Genomic DNA, 21,574 nt, shown 5'->3' on the forward strand with positions numbered 1-21,574 from the left:
TTCACTATGCTACCGCTGCCACTTCAACTTCAACACTTCAATCCTGAACCTCCTGGAATATTTTTAGTGTGGGTAAAGTGTGTGTGTGTGTGTGTGTGTGTGGTGGATGGTCATCACATTCCCAGTTGCACTAAAATAAAGCACAGGCTACAATTTAGCAGGTAAAAGTCCTGCCCAGTATCCCAATAATCGATTATTAATCTGACATTTTATTCCACTGCAGAGACATACCAGGGCAGACCACTAATCCTGTGAACATTACTCTAAATGATGCTACCACGAAGATGACCCTGTGGCCTTTCATTAACACTTGTAAAACACCAGATCCTCACATAACAATAACCTCTGGATCAGTTGGAGACTTGTACTGCTTGATTGCTTAGTCTAGAACGAGAAGAGGCCCTGGAGCACTGTGTGTTGACACAGCAACAGGCTTGCTCACCCATCAGACTCCTTTTAAATAGAGATGGAGCCATTTCTCAAGGTCACTGCAGAGTGCCTCTATCAACAATACTCAGGCTCAGAGGGGAGGCACACAAGGCATTCACTGTTTATTGATTGAGTTAATTCTTAACGATGCTGCAAAGCTGCCATTGGGAAGTCAGCCTGTGTCCCTCTCTCACTTCCACTCTCCCATTCTTGCAATCGGAGGACCATGCTGACTTTATAATGACACCCTGTGATTGCTGCACCAGCAGTTCAAAACAACATTCACCAACACAGAGGACAGTTGGCACTATATCTACTAGCTGCCCTACTGCTCGTGTCGGCCTGGTCTGCACAGCCACCAATGGCTCACCATCATTCCGAAGCAGATCCACTGCAAGCATGCACTTCCCAGAAGTGTCCTTGAACACTTACCGTCATTCAGTGATGGCAAGACTAACAATGGTGGCAATACTATGAACATGCTCTCTAGCGATTACCATTATATAGTAGTTGCTTAACGATGCTTTTGGAAGACACAGTCCAGATGAGGCCCTTATCCGTTACTTCTGGATTAAGATGTTTCCCACGTGTGTGATTTCATAGGCTCTTGCCTGGTTGCCATGGAGTTGTTCCTGTGTGTAATGCTTCCTTTGGTGTCCTCCCTGAGTAAGACATGAGAGGAGATTGAACCAGAACCAGGAGAGGAGAGGAGAAACACTGGTTGTCCTTCAGTAGACTTGGGCACTGTGAGAAGGTTTTATGGTCATTATGACCGCCGAGCAGCGAAGCAGCGGTCATATAGGTTTAGTCAGAGGTTTTTTTTCCGCATGACTAATTTTCCGTCAAGGATTCCTGGGACACTGAAAGACCGGGTGCACAACACTTGGTGGGCATGTAGCCCCACAAGCGTAGCATGGAACCATTGTATTTCGTTTTGATCCGTCGCCCCCCCCCCCCCCCAAAAGGAGGGTAGGGCGGACAGTTTTCTGTGAATATCTCGAGAATTGTAGGGCCTAGGGGGACCACCACTCATTTCATGTATAGCGCCACCTAGTTAAAAATGAAAAAGCAAAAATTAGATGTTGTAATCGCAGGTAACTCCAGAGCCGGACAGTAACGGAGTACATTTACTTGAGTACAATTTTGAGGGATCTGTACTTTACTCGAGTATTATTTTTGGGAAGTACTCATGACTTTACTCAAGTACATTTGAGAGGCAAATATTGTACTCTTTACTCCACTACATTTCTATCCATAACCGTGAGTACCTCATTCATTTTACATTATCCAAGGTATTAACATTAACATTTTTCATAACTCCATGTAGGACGTTTCTGTAAATGTAAGCACTGTGGCAGTAGTAATGCAATATTTAGAAAATGTGGGCTACTCTTGTACTCTTGATACTCAAGTACTTTTAAAAACAAGTACTTCAGTACTTTTACTTAAGTAGCTATCTGACTGTTGTACTTTTACTTGTACTTGCGTAAAATTTAGCAAAGGGTATCTGTACTTTTACTCAAGTAAGGAAGCTGTGTACTCTGTCCACCTCTGGGTAACTCTGACCTGACATGGTCAAAACTGCACAACATTTGGAAGTGTAGGATCATTATGACACCCTCTGAATGCATGCCAAGTTTCGTGGACTTCCGCTCATGGGGGGCCATACAATAAATTAATGTATGTGTACATTTAGTGACTGTACACCAACAGTTTTTTGTGAATATCTTGAGAACCATAGGGCCTAGGACAGGGGTCTCAAACTCAAATGAGCTGGGGGCCACTTCTGCCAATGTCATCTGATTGGAGGGCCACGTCAGTGTTAAAGAATAATACAAAAAAACAACGGCTATTTCCTAAAAAAAGCAAAGTTTTTTTCAAATACTGTATTTTCAAACACAAAACTACAAACAGAAAGTGCAAGTCTTTTTTATCTATTTTTAGACACCTGTGCTAGCAACCTTAGCTTATAAATAAAATAATGATAAAATAAATATTAATACAAATTATAAAAACAAACAAAAAAGCATAAAAACAGGTAGGACTATGTGTGTGTTTCACACCAAATAAACATATTTTCCTCTCATAACTTTTTTAAACCTGGCAAACTAGGCGTCAGGTTTAAGAAAGCAACACCATTGGATTTTTATATCAAAATTTCAAAAGGCCATGGCTTGAAAGTGGTCAGAGATAAAGTCCTACTGTAAATGTAAAAATCTTTGAGTATAAACAAAAGTTTATGAAGGGGGTAAATTTACCCATCTAATTTGCCACTGGATGGCAAGCACCTCAAATTATGCACCTTTCAGTAAATACTGGATGAACATATTTGAGCAGGTTTACTTTCTTTTTTGTCATATTACCCACATAACAAATGAACAGGAAAAAACCTAAGATGTATACCAACAATAGTAAGCTATTACTAGCCTATAACCACAAGGCCTACAATAAAGTATCCTGGTCAAATCAGTTCTTATCGCGGGTGACTTTGTAGTTCTTCAGAGCCCTATTTCTACTAGCCCTGCTTTACCACGTCCATTACGGACACTATCATCACGATTACCACTGCAACCTCCAAGCTATTTTGGGCAGAGGGTCGAAATAAGCATGGTAAGCAACGCAAAGACGCATCTCCATTCACAGACGCACCGTGACTATCACTGTCAATAGACGATCGATCATAATCTCCATTAGGATAATTCTCCTTCAGAATCAGAATAGGTGAATAACATAGCCTACCTAAGACTTCATCACACGTGAACATTTTTCAACATTTGGTGTAGCCTAGGCCTATTTCTGCTTCACTTTGTGCAAAACTATGGCCTGCATCGCTTCCGCGTCATTACAAATGCACGTCTTCGTGTTTCTCGCATGAGGCTAATACAAGTATTTCCTGAAAACTTTGTGCAGCGATTTTGGGTTTGAATCAAGCTCTGGATGTCTAGCAAATAGTGGAGGAGAGTACACATGGGATTTGTCACCGTACTTGGATCTATCGTCTGTTTTAATCAGTATCGTTGTTTGTCACAATTAAAAATACCCTCAAGGGCCAGATTACATTATTATTTTTGCTGGATTTGGCCCGCGGGCCGGGAGTTTGAGACCCCTGGCCTAGGATGACCAATTGTCTGCATATGTTTGCCTCCAGGGGCCATGTTAACCCATTCCATATGCACACATGTGCATAAACAGACACATACGCACACACATACATTCACAGTAATCATACGTATGACACATACTGTACACACACAGTAGACATATGTACGCATGCATGCACATGCACACACACAGGCACACACACAGGCACACACACAAGCACACACACACATTAACATAAACACGTACACGTACACGCCCACATGCACACAATTCAAGAATTTCTCAGAATTATGAACAGGCAAGATGGGGGTGGGGTTGTATAAAATATATTATACATGTGAAATCTATGAACTAATCATGTTTTGGTACTTGTTGTCTAGCAGATACCAGTGAGAATTGAGTGTGCACAATTCAGCGAGACAGTTAGAATCATAGACCAGTAGATACCCTGACAGCCAGACCAGTAGATACCCTGACTTTGCTGAATTACTGAAGCTAAGCAGGCTTAGTTAGTACTTGGATAAAAGACCTCCTTGGAAGAGTAGGTTCCTGCTGGAGTGTAGACTACACTGTAGTGCAGAAGATGTTTTCCTTTGCATGAATGTTAAATTGAGGTCCTGACTCACCATGGTTGTTAAAGATCCCATGGCACTTATCGCAAAGAGTAGGTGGTTCCCTGATTTGCTTTATTTACGTACACATACTGTACATAAAGACACACACACATGCACACACACATAATAACACACACACACAGATACGTAAACACACACTACACATGCACACACACATACTGTACATGCACAGTGCACACACACAACACACACACAAACACATAAACAGACATACACACCCATGCACCCACACATACAAACACACCTACATACACACACATACGCACACAAAAACACACACACCAAAAAACTAACTTACATGCAGGAACACACTCAATAAACACACACAGAAGCGTGACAAGCGTGACTTATTTTTGTGGAAAAAATGTGCTGGACTGGGCGGCGGTCATATTTTGTACCGCTCTGCGGTACATCTAGTTTAAAATTAAGATTGATTTTAAAACAAATCAAAGGGGGGTTGTCTGTGTATCTCATAATGTCTAGCAGTGCCTATCATGTATTATTAGCACTAATCCAAAAGGAATGGTAGGTTTACTAGGTGGTGTTTTTTGTCTAATTTCTTTGCTCAGGAAGGGTGACATCCCTCGTCTTGAGACCTGTTGTTGAACGCAATGTTTAACTCTTATTGATGCAATACATCTATCTACCTGACAGTCAAGTCCATGGTCCATGGTTATTTTTTTCCACTTCCACTTTAGAGGGGTGGAGGACGCCACACTCACCCTCCTGAACAGCATCTACAGTCATCTGGACAAACCCGACACTCATGCTCGCATTCTTTTCATGGATTTCTTCTCAGCCTTCAACACCGTTCAGCCTCACCTCCTCCTAGGGCGCCTTTGTGACCTGGAAGTCAGTGGTGGCCTGGTCCTCCTCATCAGGGAATTTTTGAGAGACCGACTCGAGCGAGTCTGTATTAAGAACTGCCTCTCTGACTCTCTTGTCCTGAACACAGGTGTCCCTCAAGGATGTGTATTATCCCCTTTGCTTTTCTCCATATATACAAACGAAATACACTGCAACAGCAGTGACCTCTACCTCATTAAGTATGCAGATGACATGGCCTTAATTGCCTGCCTTCGGGACTTCAGCTCTCCCTACCTGCAGTACATCAACACCCTGACTTCAGCTTCCTGGATCTCAACATCGCCAAGACCAAGGAGATGTGGCTGGGAAGCAGCAGGAGAGGAGGTAACAAATACTCTGTGCCCACCTTCAAGCCAATCAGCATGAAGGGTCAGGAAGTGGAGCCGGTCACTCAATTCAAATACCTCGGAACAATAATAGATCACCAGTTACAATTTCAAAACCATGTGGTGGACTACATATTCAAAAAAGGGAGACAGCGCCTGGCCCTTCTGAGGAAACTCAGGAGCCTCAACACCAGCCAGCGCACAATGACCATGGTCTACAAATCACTGACCGAGAGTGTGCTGACGTTCAACATCGTGTCATGGTATGGGCACCTTTCGGTCAAACAAAAGAACACACTGGCACAAATAGTCAACCAGGGCGGAAAGATCAGTGGACATAAACAACATCAACTGCTGCCATCAGGACGGAGACTTGCAGTCCCAATGGCAAGGAAGAATGGTTACAAGCGGTCATTCATTCCATCAGCTGTGACCATCCTTAACAAAGAACTGCCTATAGTCAGATAAATGTATGCAGTTAGGCACTTTATTTATGTTTTTCTCATTATTATTTATATCTTTTAACTCTTCTCTGGAGCAAACTGGACTGATTTCATAGTTTTTACCTATATATTATGTTTATCTATTTATTGTGCATAGTGTTGTCTGTGATGTGTGTGTGCTTCTTGTATGTCTTTATGCCTATTCACGTCAAATGCAGCAGAATAATACACAAGCTCTCTTTAATAACCAAAGAACTGGGTTTATTTGGACATAAAAATAGTGAATGTTGACAAAATTGGCAAAAAATGACTCATGCTTTGATTATACTTTGAGGTTAGACACCCTCTCAGCCTGTTTGCTTAATTAAATTGCAGAAATCTGTAATGAGTGTTCGTGAGATGAGTTTTTTTAGGAGTTGTGGCATTAAACGGAGAATAACAATGTAGCAGGCAGAACACAGAAAAAAGAGACTTGGCAACAAAGGCTGTCTATAACATGGACTAAACGCTCCCACATGCACATAGTTGTAATGTAAAGTTTACTGAAGGGATGGTGAGCTGAGCTACCTCTCTGGTGTGTTTTGTTTGGTGTTTGTTTATATAGTATATAATGCAAATCTTTGGACAAATCCTAACAAAAAATAACTGCAGTTATACAGTTATGCAGTTTTTCTGAAGTGCAATGCAGTACAATGCAGTTTCATGTCGACACTACTGCATTGCAGTAAAGTGCAGTGCAATGCAATGGTTTCATGTAAATATTGCATTCCAGCATATACTGTATGAACTCCAAGGATTTCCTCATAACTGCAATACTGACACTTGAGAAACAAAGGAAAAACATCTGCTAAGAACTAAACCTTAACACCAACCAACACGATGGCATCTAGCATCACTTACAGCCCCTTTAAGTGCACAGGCAGGAGGAATGGAAGGGATCTCTGTGGGGGTTTGTCCACCTCTGCCCCCGCAACTATTAAAGAGGACTTCACATTACACGCAACATGCGCTTCGCTCGCCGCTAGGTTGCTCTTGGTTGAGGTAATGTACCAAAGATTTTGTTGTGGTTGCCGCCGGGCTCAGCGCAAAAGACCTATGATTTACAGCGTGCCACGGTTAAAGTTCAACATTGTTGAATTTCGATCACGGCACGCACAAGAACGGCAAAATGCTGCTTGCGCTGCACTTTGCTCAGCGCAGCGGCAGACCAGTTGTTGCGTGCGCAAACCATTGAAAATGATGTGTTTACTAGCGCAGCGCTGCTGTTGTAATGTGAAACCCGCTTCAAGGCTGATTTATGCTTCTGCGTCGACTCCATGCCGTCGCCCCTACAGCGTCGTGACCCTTTCGGAGTTCTGTGTCAGGGTTGATTTGCATCGCGGTGCATTTCACCGCCATAACGCTAGGGGGTGTGTGGCCTGTGTCTGCGTCGCTCACCACCCAAACGGTAGTCAGAATGGCAAACCCCATAGACTGTCATGCTGAAACATTAATCTTATTTGTTTGACCTTTTCTTGCTTGGATTTTGTAAAAAGTATTAAGAAATAGACACAGTAAAATCCAATGACCTAGTTACTGTAACCAGAAAAGAAGTCTGAGGTTATGGTTAGGTTAAAGCAACACCAAAGAACTTTCCCTCTGTCGCACGCATGCTATTTGTTTATCCAGCACCGGCTTTGCAAATAACGATGTCCACAGACAAGGTAGAATATGTTGCACGATTTATGAAAGTACGATGTATTGCGACATCAGATGCAAGTCAAATTTGTAGTTTCTTATGTCTCATTCCATTGAACTACAGATCCGCTATCCGATCTGGCAAACTTACATAGTGCGGTTATAGCCGATAGAGGGCCGCAAAGCGAATGCAGAAGTGCCGTTCACCCTGTTACAAGTTGATGAACGACTGAAACGATTTTGGAAACATTATTTTAAGGTACAAAAAAACTCTTTGGTGTTGCTTTAAGGGTAGGGGTTGTGCTATAGAGAACTCATGGCATCTAGCCTAGAAATCTAGACGCACCCTAGCGGCTAGTCTAGCAACTCTCCAGTGGCTTGCGAGCTGGAAAAATTAAACTTCGAAAGGGCCAATCACATCACATTGAGTCGTTAGACAGGCTTAACATAATGATCGATGGCACGGTTGAAGCGGTTCGGCATGAATTCCCTGCTACTTGAAAACAAAGGTGGATGTTGCTGTTGACGAACAGCGTGATACGAGTTAAGCTTTTTTTAAAGCAACACCAAAGAACTTTCCCTCTGTCACACGCATGCTATTTGTTATCCAGCACCGGCTTTGCAAATAACAATGTCCACAGACAAGGTAGAATATGTTGCACGATTTATGAAAGTACGATGTATTGCGACATCAGATGCAAGTCAAATTTGTAGTTTCTTATGTCTCATTCCATTGAACTACAGATCCGCTACCCGATCTGGCAAACTTACATAGTGCGGTTATAGCCGATAGAGGGCTGCAAAGCGAATGCAGAAGTGCTGTTCACCCTATTACAAGTTGATGAACGACTGAAACGATTTTGGAAACATTATTTTAAGGTACAAAAACTCTTTGGTGTTGCTTTATGTAGGCAAAAGTTTGAACTAGCCAACTAGCTCCGCTGGTGGGAAAACGCATGGGACTCATGAGTTGTAGCTCTATCCTATTGCGTAGATAGCCTGGGTGTTCCCATGCTGCCTTGCGATTTGATTCACGCTGCTAAGGCAGCCTGGAGACCATGGAGCAAATTTTCGCCTGAGATAGGGAACCAATCACAGAACAGGTGGGAAAGCAAGACGATGATGAGCTATGCACAGACGCATTTGATAGACATCCGTGGCACCCAATAAACGGATCTGGGCATTTTTTTCAAATACGAGAAAATGAACGTTTGGTTCCCAGACCACGTCTCATTGAGAAGTGGTGGCGCTAGCCAGGCTATTGCATAGAGGGAATTTGAAAGACAACCGATTACCCCGCCCCTCAGACTGAGCACTGCGAACGGTGAGTCCCCAGACCCTACATTTTAATGTGGGTCTGGCTCATCAGGCTACATGGCATCAACACCCCTTTTCTGGAACGTCCAAAAAAAGGAGGATAAAATAATGATGACCAGTTTAATTAACTCCAAAATTCCCGTCTCCACTTTCCCGTTTTCAGAAATATTTTTTACCTGAGCTATGTTTCCAGACTAATCTCTGATTTTGGTTTACAGAGTTTTATGCATGTTGAAGACTCAAAATGTAAACATTAAACATTAGCTTAAATTGTATCTGTACGTTCAAACAAATGTATAACAAAACCATCTGTCCCCTTTTAAAATTCAGATAGCTGGTAGGATATCGTATGTCAGTTAAAAATACTGTATCGGCATTTATCTGTCTCTCTTCAATAGCCTAGAAGTCTGAACTTAAATGTTGCTCAGTGGCTTCGCTGTCTTGTCGATACAGCGCGAGAAAAATGTTCCCAGAAAATGCCAAGTGAATAATACCATCTGAACAGAATGAACCTATTGGATACACCTAACGTGCATCACTGTGGAAGGTAGACAACTACGCTCGCGAACAGCCGTGGTGGTGCGCGGCAAATTGATGGGACAAATCGTCTGTTGTGACAAGTGTTGGACGTGCTTTAGTTGGAAGATTGATAAGAGAGTTCAACAGAATCAAACTGAAACCTTAAAAAAAGAACACGATCGACAGACATTGCGAAAGACCTGAGGTTAATTTTCACACCCTCTGTCTGGACTTCGTAAGGTGTGCTGCTTGCTGACAGCAGTAAACCGCGTGTCTTCAGGTCATACTTGTTCCTCAGAGGTTTGAAAATTTAAGGATAAAGGGATGGAGAAAACGAGGGCGCAAGGTAAAGGACTTTAACAAATTACACTATTGAAATGACGTACTGTATATAAGCATGTCTTCATACACTGTTGCTGGTGGTAATAGTTGAGTGTCAAAAGCAGTGCCCACTTACGAATGTGGATGTCAAGACATCTGTTGGAATGCAGTTTGAGGACATAATATGAACAGAGTGCACAGGTGTCGCCGCTTCTGTTAATGCAAATGGTTAGCAACGAAAGTACACGTTGTAGACTAGGCTATATCGTAAATGATCTGAAACATATTTCTCGCTCGCGCGTCATGTGGAGCCACGGCGGTACATTTCTAGCATGGTGGTCCCTCTCACCGCGTTAATGTGTGTAGTAGTGATGAATTGTCTTCTTTGGTACCGGTTTTGCAGTTTACCTGCAATGTCACTCTCGTCTCCAGCAAAGTCAAACGAGAAAAAAATAGATCGATAGATGTCAGATCGAGTTATAGAAGTTTTATACTCAAGCTATTCATGCACCAATTATCACCACTTTTGTTCAGAAATTCTAAAACAACGATGTTTTTTAACACTTCAAAATAACATTTACTAAATGAACCTTACATTTGTCAGAAGCCATAGGTGTGTAGATTTGAACAAAATCTGGTTTGGTTCTTAACGGGAGCATTTAGTGCCTGAAACATCCGATTTTGTTTACCACGCTCGGAGTTATAGTGCTGGCCTGATGGGTCGCCTATTTACACCGTTTCAACGGCACATGGACGGTTAGACCGAGAATTCTCGTCGTGAAATTAAAATTCCACTGGAGCTCCAAGCGGTTGTGTACACGCAGCCTTACAACACTATTTACAGCTCTTCGAGTCACGGTAAAATGTCATTTTTGGTACATAGCTAATTTAGATACACCTATGGTGTGGGTGGTTGCGTTTCTTTAGGAGTCCGCTGTCTTGGTTTGTATAGAAATGGATATTAAGTGACACATACACGCAAGACGGTGGAAATACGGGACCGGTGGAAATAGGGGGAGTTCCGATATGTTATAGTTGCACGTTTGGCTTTATAACCTGCTCTGAATCAACTTGCACAGGTCTCAGGACGTTTGAAACACAGTGTGTACAGTTGTAGGCATTTTGTATAGCCTACTGCAAGTTTACAAGGTAAGTGGGGAAACGGATTAGGGTCATCTCTACTCTAAGGAAGGTAACTAGACCTGTGCGTCTGCACCGATATGAGCTCACGTTTTTTTTAGTGATCACTGAACGAACAGTTCAGACATTATTTTAATGTTATCATTATATTTTCGCAATCATATCCGGAAGAGGCACCTGCTGTTGGCTATTCCATCAAGACTGTTGGAGGATTTTTTCAGAGGTTATATCTCTTTTCAATTAGGATTTCATAATCTCTAGTGCTATGACAACTTTCCTGAAATTCAAGTGTATGATTCATGCATACCGGTACTTGCATACAAGAGAGAACTTCACTAATTTCAACATGAATGCAGTAGCCTAGTTTCTTGATGTTCGCCTTGTGAATTCCTATCACTGAAAACAAACAGTTGTGCCTCTTAGATGAAACTGTACAGACAGAATCCACTAACATATCAAAGAGCACTGTGATTGGTCAAGACACCAGACAGACAGATGTTGTCTTTGGATCTCCATGCTTTTTGTGCTTACATCTAAGACAGATTGGGTCTACCAAAACAAATTCAGTGCAATTAATGAGATCAGAGCCAAACATGATGGTTTCTCTGGAATGCCATGTTACAGTGACATTTTATATCATCTCATGTCCCTCCCATGATTCTCAATTAACCTGTGTGTTTGTTATGGAGAACCCCTCCGCAGCCTCTCTCGTTTCATAGCCATTCACATTAATTACCTTTGCAGAGGAGCTGTGTTTCCTCTCGCCGGTGTTACTGGGTCTCTGATGGAGGTCATAATGTCTTTGTCTCGGTCCCGTTGTGTTTGTTCTCCCTCTGGGAGCTGTAGCTCTGATGATGAGTGATCTGAACGATAGGTGGGTGTGGGGTGTGTGGGTAATGTCTGTAGTGTCTGGTGAAAACTGTAGTGTTATAAAAGCTGAAGTGACACATCCCTCTGTGCATGACCCATCCGTCATGACAGAGCAATGTTTTATTTATTACAGGGAAAGTACTAAATCAGAAAGAAACACAGGAAGGGAAAAGGAAATTCAGTGATGACAGACATATAGTGGCATGTATTTTCTTGACATGACTGAACTCCCTAGTGACTAGTCTCCTGTCAGTCATCATTTGTAGCTTAGTTATGTTCTGACTTGGATTTTGATGAACCTAGTAGACAAGGGATGTGTGCATTTCTGTCTTCTTTATTTGCTTGGCTAACTACTAATGTGCAATAGTGTGGCAAGCCCATATCTCCTGTCCTGTGGGAGCTGGGGCCTGACATTGAGGAGCTGTCCGTGGTGCTGAACCCTGGCTTGCAGTGCACCTTTTATTATGACCGCCGCGCAGCGAGGATCATTATGACACCCTCTGAATGCACGCCAAGTTTCGTGGAATTCCGTTCATGGGGGGCCACACAATAAATTAATTTATGTTACTATACACCAACTGGCCTGTAGGTGGCCGGAGACAGTTTTCTGTGAATATCTCGAGAACTGTAGGACCTAGGAGGTCCACCTTTTTTTTGTATGTTGGTCTTAAGGGGGCATGTCAACACATCCCATTACCACTTATTTCATGTATAGCGCCACCTAGTTAAAAATTAAAAAGCAAACAATTTGGTGTTTTCATCACAATATCTCTGGCTGACATGGTCAAAACTGCACGAAATTGAAAGTGTAGGATCATTATGACACCCTCCGAAAGCATGCCAAGTTTTGTGAACTTTCGTTCATGGGGGGCCTTACAATAAAATAATTTATGTGTACATTTAGTGACCATACACCAACAAGGATTCCCGGGACACTGAAAGACCGGGGTACACGAAACTTGGTGGCCATGTAAGCCCACATGGATAGCATGGAACCATAGTTTTTCGTTTTGATCTGTAGCCCCCCCGCTGTACTGGACCCCCCGAAAGGAGGGTAGGGCAGACACAGTTTTCTGTGAATATCTTGAGAACCGTAGGGCCTAGGATGACCAATTTTTTCTGTATGTTTGCCTCCAGGGGTCATGTTAACCCATTCCATGTGCACACATGTGCATAAACAGATACACACGCACACACATACATTCACAGTAATCATACGTATGACACATACTCACACAGTAGACATATGCACGCATGCAAGCACATGTACAAACACACATACGCAGGCAAACACACAAGCACGCACACACACACACACACACACACACACACACACACCCACACACATAAACATAAACGTGTACACGCACACATGCACACAATTCAAGAATTTCTCAGAATTATGAACAGGCAAGATGGGGGGTGGGGTTGTATAAAATTAATTTTACATGTGAAATCTATGAACTAATCATGTTTTGGTACTTGTTGTCTAGCAGATACCAGTGAGAATTGAGTGTGGATAATGCAATTTAGTGAGACAGTTAGAATCATATAGGCCTTTCAGCGTGATTTATTTTTGTGGAAAAAATGTGCTGGACTGGGCGGCGGTCATATTTTGTACCGCTCTGCGGTACATCTAGTTCCTATACGGCTTGGACACACTGGTCAGCACAAACAACTGACGAGCTATATGAATATAGTGAGGTACTCACTGGTAAGCACATATACAGTATGCACGTAATGGGCTATGGCTGTGGACCATGACTTAAAATGTATGGACTGGTATTTTGATCAGAGGTATAAAATTGTAGCAAACTTGGATTCCAGTACTATTCTCTATTTTAGTATATGTTAGAAATGGGTTTGTATTGTGGGGACACCAGTAAATACAAATGCACACTGTGAGTGTTATAAAATGGATTGACCAGGAGTGGATAAAAATGGATTTTATTGAATGAGCTGGCAAGCATGAAATTTCAAAAATGAGCAGTGATTGCCTGATAGAAAATTGACCTCTTTTTTCTGTCTCTGTGAACACATTAAAAGACACACAATCCTTTTGATCACCACTTACACTTCTGTTTCATCAAAATGAGAAAGGAGAACTAAACTGGTTACAAGGTTACCAGCGGATGGTGATTCCATGAATGTTGATTGTTAGAGCAAAACTATCCATGGCACATGTTAACACCAAATTTACCTGTTACCAACACCTGATTCGCTTGAATTCCCATGTCTCTGTTGCTTGACATTTTTTAATTTCAGTGAATGAAATTAAATATATAAATCACAAGCGGTAGCAGTTGCTGAATTTCAGTCACGCCCATTTTTGCGATATATTAAAGTATAAGTGGTGGTAAGTGACTGGTATTTAGCAGATGCTTTTATCATTTGATATAAATAAATAAAAATGAGATTGTTATGGACTCACAATGGTGTGTTCAGAAATCCAACCTGACAGTGCAGAAGTTTAGGATTGTGAGCTTGGCTATATCTATGTTAAGGCACTGCTGCTAGACAAGGTGAATGATGTGTTGCTTCTGCATTAACCAGACAAGCACCCCTGTACCGATCAGCATAGAGCACATCTGGGTGTTACTGGGCAGTGTTGATGCTCCATTAACTCCTGTATGTAGGTGAACAACATGTGTTTATCAAGAGACGTGGCTGTGAAATTGATTGGTTCACCATAATGCACAAGGATGAACCAATTAGCTGATGATGTGTAGCATTACCCTGGCTGAATTTACTGTGATGATGGTGATTGCAGTGGTTTACCTCAGATGCACTTGATGCTGTGAATGGCTTAAATGATAAAGCAATCAAGATGTGTAGGTTTTGTACAAATAGCTTTACTGTGTGAGAAACTGTGTGTGTGTCTGTATCTGTATATGTGTGTGTTTCTGTAAACAAGGTTAAAAAACAGACATACATTCCCATTCTCATGCACCCTATCAGAAAACAATGCTATATGTCCTCAACACACAAGACAATGCAACACAGAAGACAAATACAGAGATGTTTTCACAAACAGAGGCCAGTACAGCTGTGTGTGCTGGATTGGTGTGGTGCATATTAACATATTCCAATGAATCCCACAGGAAAGACCTCTCATTTGCCCTTGGGAGATTTATCAGTTTGAAAGGAGGTGCTAGGGTGGAATCTGGGGCAAACCTGCTGCTTTAGAGAGAATTATGGTGGTAGACTAATATGGTCAGGGTGTTCAACGTGAGTCAAATTTCAAGGGTAAAATGTATTTCCATTCAACAGGAACAGGTTTCATTTTTCGTCAGTGGAGATATAGCTTCCCTGCAATGGCATCTGATGTATGTAAAGCATCTGTCCATCTAATAGCTTAGGACATCTGTGAGGTCGCCTCCTTGATAGACAGATATCGGTCAGCAGATGTAATGTGATTCAGCAATGAAGTGAGACCTGAAATGGAAAACCCTGTCTGACAGTTCTTTACTTAACTATTTTTTAAGGTGTTTTTTTGAACTGTTGAACTGTTCATATTCTAAGTGAATTCTCAGGGCCTTAATGTTGCCCATAGTGTCATAGTGTCTTTATTGTCTCCATTATATCTGTTCTCGGCATGTCGTAAGCTCAGGGGGATGATTAGTATCCATTTTGCAGAGCCATGGCATTCAAGTCTGTGAGAGCTTCCTTAATGGGACCCAGAGTATTTAGTGCTTTTTTGGATATCTAAATAGCTTTGCCCAAGACACCCTTTCACTAACTGCTGTAAGTGTTCATGTTGAGTGTCTATCAGGCCTCATGCATCACTTTGGTTTAGAGCACCTGGAGGAGAGATCCATCAGAGCTTTTAAAATAGTGAGACACTAAAAGATTTACTGAAGGACATCGGGTGACGTGGGTGGGTCTTTCTATGGAAACCTCAGCTTGAAAGGAAAGGTTGTTACGAATGTGAGTGAGTGAATTGGGTGAAAACCTTGTGGTTGTACGACAAGTGCAAAAAGGCAGCGAGACAGGAATCAAAGTGGTTGCCAGCTTTGTAACCAGGCATGAGATTTTGGTTGGCAAAGCCAAACAAATCTGGTTGCAACTTGTAACAATTTGGTAGTAATTAATTAATTTATGCATTAATTAACCATTAATGTCAAGCCCTGTGGGATGGGTGTAGAGCAATGTTTCTCAAAGTGTGGTCCAGGGACCACTGGTGGTCCGCAAGCTATCCCAAGTGACGTGGTAAAATATAATATAGATGAGTTGTTTGCAATATTGAACTAAATTGTATGTAAATCCAACAGTTCTGCAACACTGCCTATGTAAGCTATGCCAGTTTCAATCATATGAATCCTCTGACACAATAAGCAGGTGCAAAGACAATAGTTGGTTCAGTGAGTAGGCCTATTGTGTAATATACTGTTTAAGTAGGTCTACTGTTTTTTTTTTTTTTTTTTTTTTTAGCTAGGTGGTCCGTAATTTTTTTTTATTGGTCAAGTGGTCCTTTGTCTGAAAAAGTTTGAGAAACACTGGTGTAGAGGAAGAGCTGAGAGGAATATAAAGAGGGAAAAAAGCCTGAAATTCCGTTTTTTTTATTCATCTTAAAATTATGAATTGAACTACCGGTATGTGTCTTACGGAATCATCCTAAATCATTGTTAGTATATATGCCAATAATGGAACAGTGGAGTTGTCTTTGTTAATGGCTAACACAAAGGTGGTTGTGACTGGTTGTGACACAAAGGTGGTTGTGACTGATGAGGGTCATGGATGCTATTTACAGGATACTCAGTTACTTCAGCACCCCGTGCCAGTAGTAGGGATGTGATGTGTTGTGGAGATGTGGCTTTCTTGAGGTTTAGTATGCACTGACCATGCAAACTGCATAACAAAAGAAACTGGACAGATTTTAGGTATTTTACAAAATAAACACAAGAAATACATTTCACCGTGTTGAAAATGACAAATTCAGTATGAGCTTGTATCATATAACTTCTGTGTGTTAGCACTAAAGAAGACTAAAACATTATATGTAGGGTCTACAGTATAAGAAAGATAGCAAATATGAACTCATACCCTCTTCTATTGCAATGACCTTCGCTCCAGCCCTCTCTCATTCTTGTCTCATTCTTCCTTCTGACCTCCTCTCTTCAGAAGTACGCCAGTCCTATTGCACGATTCTGCCTGCAATTCTTCAAGGCCTCACACACCCAACTCCGCATGTTGTTGGAGATGTGTAGGCTTGATAATTTCATACAGAGTAAAAATGTGGACTTGTAATGAAGAGGATGCTGACTGCTGAAATCAGACATTCTATTTCTTCAACTGCTATAGCATTCTAGAACACACTAATTCTGGAGCATTCAGAGGTGTTTGGCGCACTACAAAGAAGCACGTTGTGACAGTTTTCTGAAAAGCTAACCTGTTGAACTGGATCCACTCTTTTTTCTGTATCCTCACCACTCAAATGGTCATTCACATTTTCTTAAAGACACTACTATTGCTGGCAATTTTGTAATTTAGATTCTCCAAGCTCATGTTAATGAAATCACTAGAAAAACATGAATTATCGCTGTGATTCATGCAGCCTTGCCGTGTTGGTGTTCTACAGATTAGCCTTGATCGTGCGCACGTACCCCTCAACTCAGCGTGATTTGATGGTGAATGGTAGTGATTCATACAGGCTGTGGAATAGCACATAGTCAGCGGGGAATGCAGCTTCACAAACATGGCTTTGATAAAGTACTTCAAGCATGAAAGGGGTATGGCAAAATTGTGTTATTTTGGATGGGTGCTGCTCATTTCAGTTGTAGCACTACCTTGGAGGCTGCACTTTCACATGCCCATTTTAGAAGGCTGTTCTCTGGCTATGTACTGAAGAATGGTTTTAGCAGCACATAAAAGAATTTGGCTTTTTTAAAACCCCACTCAGCCTTATGCATTGTGAGGGACACAATACGTCTACAGTTTTATTTTAGATACATGTATTCAATTAAAGAAGAAAAGGGTTAAATCTCTTACAAGGGGTCAGTAAGTGCATGTCAGCCCTGATTACACTGTGCATTTGTGTGTGGGGTTTGGTGGGTGCTTTAATGCTGATAATTGCTTGCTTACTTTTAACTAATTAGCCAATTAATCATGATGTTTCAGTTCAGCTCAGTTTGGTAGTTCAGTTTTAACCAAGTACTACCAAGGGCACTGTAACTAAGTTCACTGTGGGGGTAGGGGGTGCAACTGAGTACACTGTAGCCTACTAGAAGTCACATTTCTTTGGCCTGGCTGTAAGAAGACAGAGGGACAGTCTTATTCTGGGTTGGACATTTGACCTTGGGCTTGAGAGGTGAGTGTTCTACTGTGGAGGCTGAAGCACATGGGGAAAAAAGTTTCAGGCAGTGTGCAAATCTGAGTCTGCTGAACACGTTATATGAGAATATAAGAAGAATCAACATGAGATACAGCTAGTTGGAGACTTGCTGGTATCTGTCTGTTTTTTTCTGCCTGTTTGTTTATTTATTAGTTCATTTCATGATTCATTGGTGGGTATTGAAGGTTTTCACCTTTTTGGCATCGTCATAAATATGAAAATATGCAGGGTTCTTGTCCAGCCCTGTAACAGCGGTGAGGTTGAATAAAAACATCCGTGAGGTAGAGCAAAGGAGGGGGAGGGCTGGCAGCTTAATTTGCTTTTGATTGTGGCCGAGCCATTGTCGGTCCCACAGGCTGAGCGAGCGGGCAGGCGGGCGGGCAAGTGATGCGTCTGCTGGCTCTGTCTGCCAGAGCAGATGTCGTCTGGCCGACGCCACCGCCACACCTGTCTCTTGAGTGGGGGGTGAGAGCGGTGAGAGACTGATCGTCCAGCTGTGAAGAGGAATTAGGAGAGTTTACTGGCAGGCTGAGGCAATCTCCCAGCACATCAATCACCATTTAAAGGGAAAAAATAGCACTGGGGAGAAAATAAAATTGCTAGATCTAAGCTTATCCCATCTTATATTGTTACTATTGAATCGGTCTATAAGTTTGTATTCAATCATGTGAAACAGCTGTTTGAAAGGAGCACTTCATACAACTGATGTATCTGAACTCCAGCAGCATGAAACACATTGGGCCAGTTGTGCATACTGCCTCTGCATCTCTGAAATATTATATATGTAAAGAGAGAGACATGTCGTGGAGTTTATTTCGTTTTGGCAAGTAGCCGTATAATAAGCGGGATAATGTATAGAACGCCAGTCATTATTGGGAAAATAAGTCCCTTCAGGGTGAAGCAAGACCGGTTCCGGTTCGCCCTGTCGGGATTTATTTTCCCAATAATGACTGGCGTTCTATACATTATCCCTTACATAAAATTTAGTGAAATGGACACATGTTATTCAGGATATTAGACGCATACTTGTCAGCTTGATCTGTGCTGTATCATGCCTTGGTGCTGGGTGTATATAAATTAAGGTTCCAGGTTCAAGATGTCTTTATTTTCCCCAAGGGGCTATTTGTTCTGCAGCCAGCAGAGAGCATATTCATAAATAGACATAAATACAACATAAGGGCTCACTAAAACATGGACATAAAATACAACATAAAAACATAAAGTAAACTATATATAAAAAAACATTTAAAAAAACATAAGCACATAATAAAAATAGTACTTGTAAAAACACTCAAGTGAGAGTGTTTAAAAAGCTGGTGACAGTGGGTATAAAAGAGTTCTTGTATCTATTTGTCTTACATCTCGTGGACACAAACCTATGGCCAGATGGAAGCAATGTAACTCTGAAAACAAGGGGTGACTGGGGTCATCCAGGATCGACCAGGCTTTTTTGAGTGCTCTGTTCTTATGCAGGGAAGGAATGTTAACTAAAGTAGCTACATTTGTTAACTATACGATGGAGACGGTTTTTTGTTCTTCAGAGTTAAAGACCCATACCAGCAAATAAAAGAAAAAGTAAGAACAGATTCAATAAAACAACTGTAAAACATCTTTATAAAAGTCCTGTCCACATTAAAATGTCTGCAGTAAATGTTTACAGTAAAAGTCCATGCGTTGGTGAGCTTTCTTACACACATTGTCGACCTGATGCTCAAATGTTAGTTCGTTGTCAATCACAGTCCCAAGATATGTGTATTTCTCCACAGTTTCCACAGCCTGACCATTAATGACAACAGGGGAGATGGCATCCAGTTTTTTCCTAAAAATATATATTTTTTCAACTGCTTACACACTAAATCTTTGCTTGTCACACAATTTTCTAAACATGTCTTCCAAACATCATAACCCCACACCAAATCTGCAAAATTTCAATCATTGCCTTAGTATAGGCCTATGAATACAGTGGATATATCAACAAAATTGACGTGTCGTCTTGGATGTTGACTTTTTGTATAAAACTAAAAGAGGTGAGAGGACACAGCCCTGTGGTGAACCAGTGGAAGAGATGAGCATCAGATAAAACATCATTGACCTTCACACGTTGGGATCTGACAGTTTATCCTACACTTACCTCACCTAATCTTATATTTTCTGTTATGGTCAGTGGTTATATTGCCTTTCAAATTCCTGTGTAAATAATTCATGGCTCAAACTTCTGTAGATCAATGTACAAAGTACATATGTGTGAGAAGGGTCTTGGTCAGTCGAGGGTCTGAAGCTCATGCAATTCAGTTTGTTCTTCGGTGGAAAGAGACTTGGACAGTCTGCAGAAAGCACACGCAGTGTGCACAGTGTCTCATTTTATGTTGAATGTACTGAAACCTGATCATGCTTTTTGTGCAATCAACGCATGTCATCGCCCTCTAACTGGTGCTTGCAACTGATAGGAATCACAAATGGAAGCACAATGAAATGGAAACATGGAACCACTGACCGACAGAAAGGGAAGCAAACATCTAGTGAAACATGGCAGAAAAACTCACTGCAAAACACCCCCCCCCCCCCCCCCCCCCGAAACTCATGAACCTTTCCTATGATCCTTCTAGAATGCAGTTCTAGGAATGTGCATTGGAACAGGAATGTATAAACTGTTCTAGGAACAGTTTGTACATTCCACACTGTTCATAATATGTTGCAGCATCTGTTCCTTTGTGTCCTGTGGTCATATTTTTCCCAGACAGCTGTGGTGTAATACGAAGATAGTCTGGAGACGTTCACAGAGGCCTCACGGCTAACTTAAGTTGTCACATTTTTCTCTCTCATGAAATGGAAACAAATGGAGGCCTGTTTGCTGTGAAATCCCAAGCTCATTAAAATCTCCTCTTGATGTTGTTCTTCTATTTTTCCCCTTTTTTCAGACGGTCTGGGTGTATTTATCTTTGGGAACCAGGGATAACTTCAATTACGTGCCATTTGGGTTTGAGGCGGGGTAAGCTGCGCGGAGAGAGACTCGCTTGTGTAATCCTCTGAGGCTTTCTAATAAGAGCCAGGCTTGAGGACTGGAAGTCAGAGAGGGGGCGGCGGCAGGTGTGCATTCATTAATTAAAGATCTATATAGGAAATGGCTCTCCCCTCACTGACGCCTTGGTCTTCCATTAATTCGCTTACGCATGCCTTTGACTGAACTGATGACAGGTTTCCCTGTTTTGCATTGCACAGGGGATTGTTTCTTCCAACCCAGTATTCCAGAGCACTTTTAGGTGCTGCATTTCAATCAGTTTTGCTCCCTGTGATTTGAAACCCAGGCCCAGACTGTGTGAATGAAGGACAGGGAGAGGGAGATCAAAAATGTACACTTACATTTTACAAAATGTGGAGCAGCACACAGACAAGCCCTTGTGATTTAGCTCTGACATTTCCGCCTCAGACAGCCTGACTTTCATCTTCTCCTCAGCCTGCTCGGATGTTGCTGTCGCCTGTTTGGCTTTGAGGTCCTCAGTGGCTCAGATGGATTGCTGCCTCGCATCTGTATCACCACACATTAGGATGAGAAACTGACATTTGGATTTGTACATTTGTTTTGGACTTACCCACCAC

The 21,574-nt window shown here is 41.8% G+C and overlaps 1 protein-coding gene across 1 annotated transcript in view; it reads left to right on the forward strand.

Annotated features, from left to right (window-relative positions):
- The first annotated feature begins 9,420 nt into the window (after nucleotides 1–9,420).
- LOC121709423 (membrane-associated phosphatidylinositol transfer protein 3-like) overlaps nucleotides 9,421–21,574 on the forward strand; it is a 103,515-nt gene continuing 91,361 nt past the window's right edge. The window contains exon 1 of the mRNA XM_042092756.1: nucleotides 9,421–9,661. Coding sequence (XP_041948690.1) covers nucleotides 9,640–9,661 — 22 coding nt within the window. The 5' untranslated portion in view covers nucleotides 9,421–9,639. The remainder of the gene's footprint in view (nucleotides 9,662–21,574) is intronic.

The sequence above is a fragment of the Alosa sapidissima genome, chromosome 5 (genome assembly GCF_018492685.1).
Source record: "Alosa sapidissima isolate fAloSap1 chromosome 5, fAloSap1.pri, whole genome shotgun sequence".
Lineage (NCBI taxonomy): Eukaryota > Metazoa > Chordata > Actinopteri > Clupeiformes > Clupeidae > Alosa > Alosa sapidissima.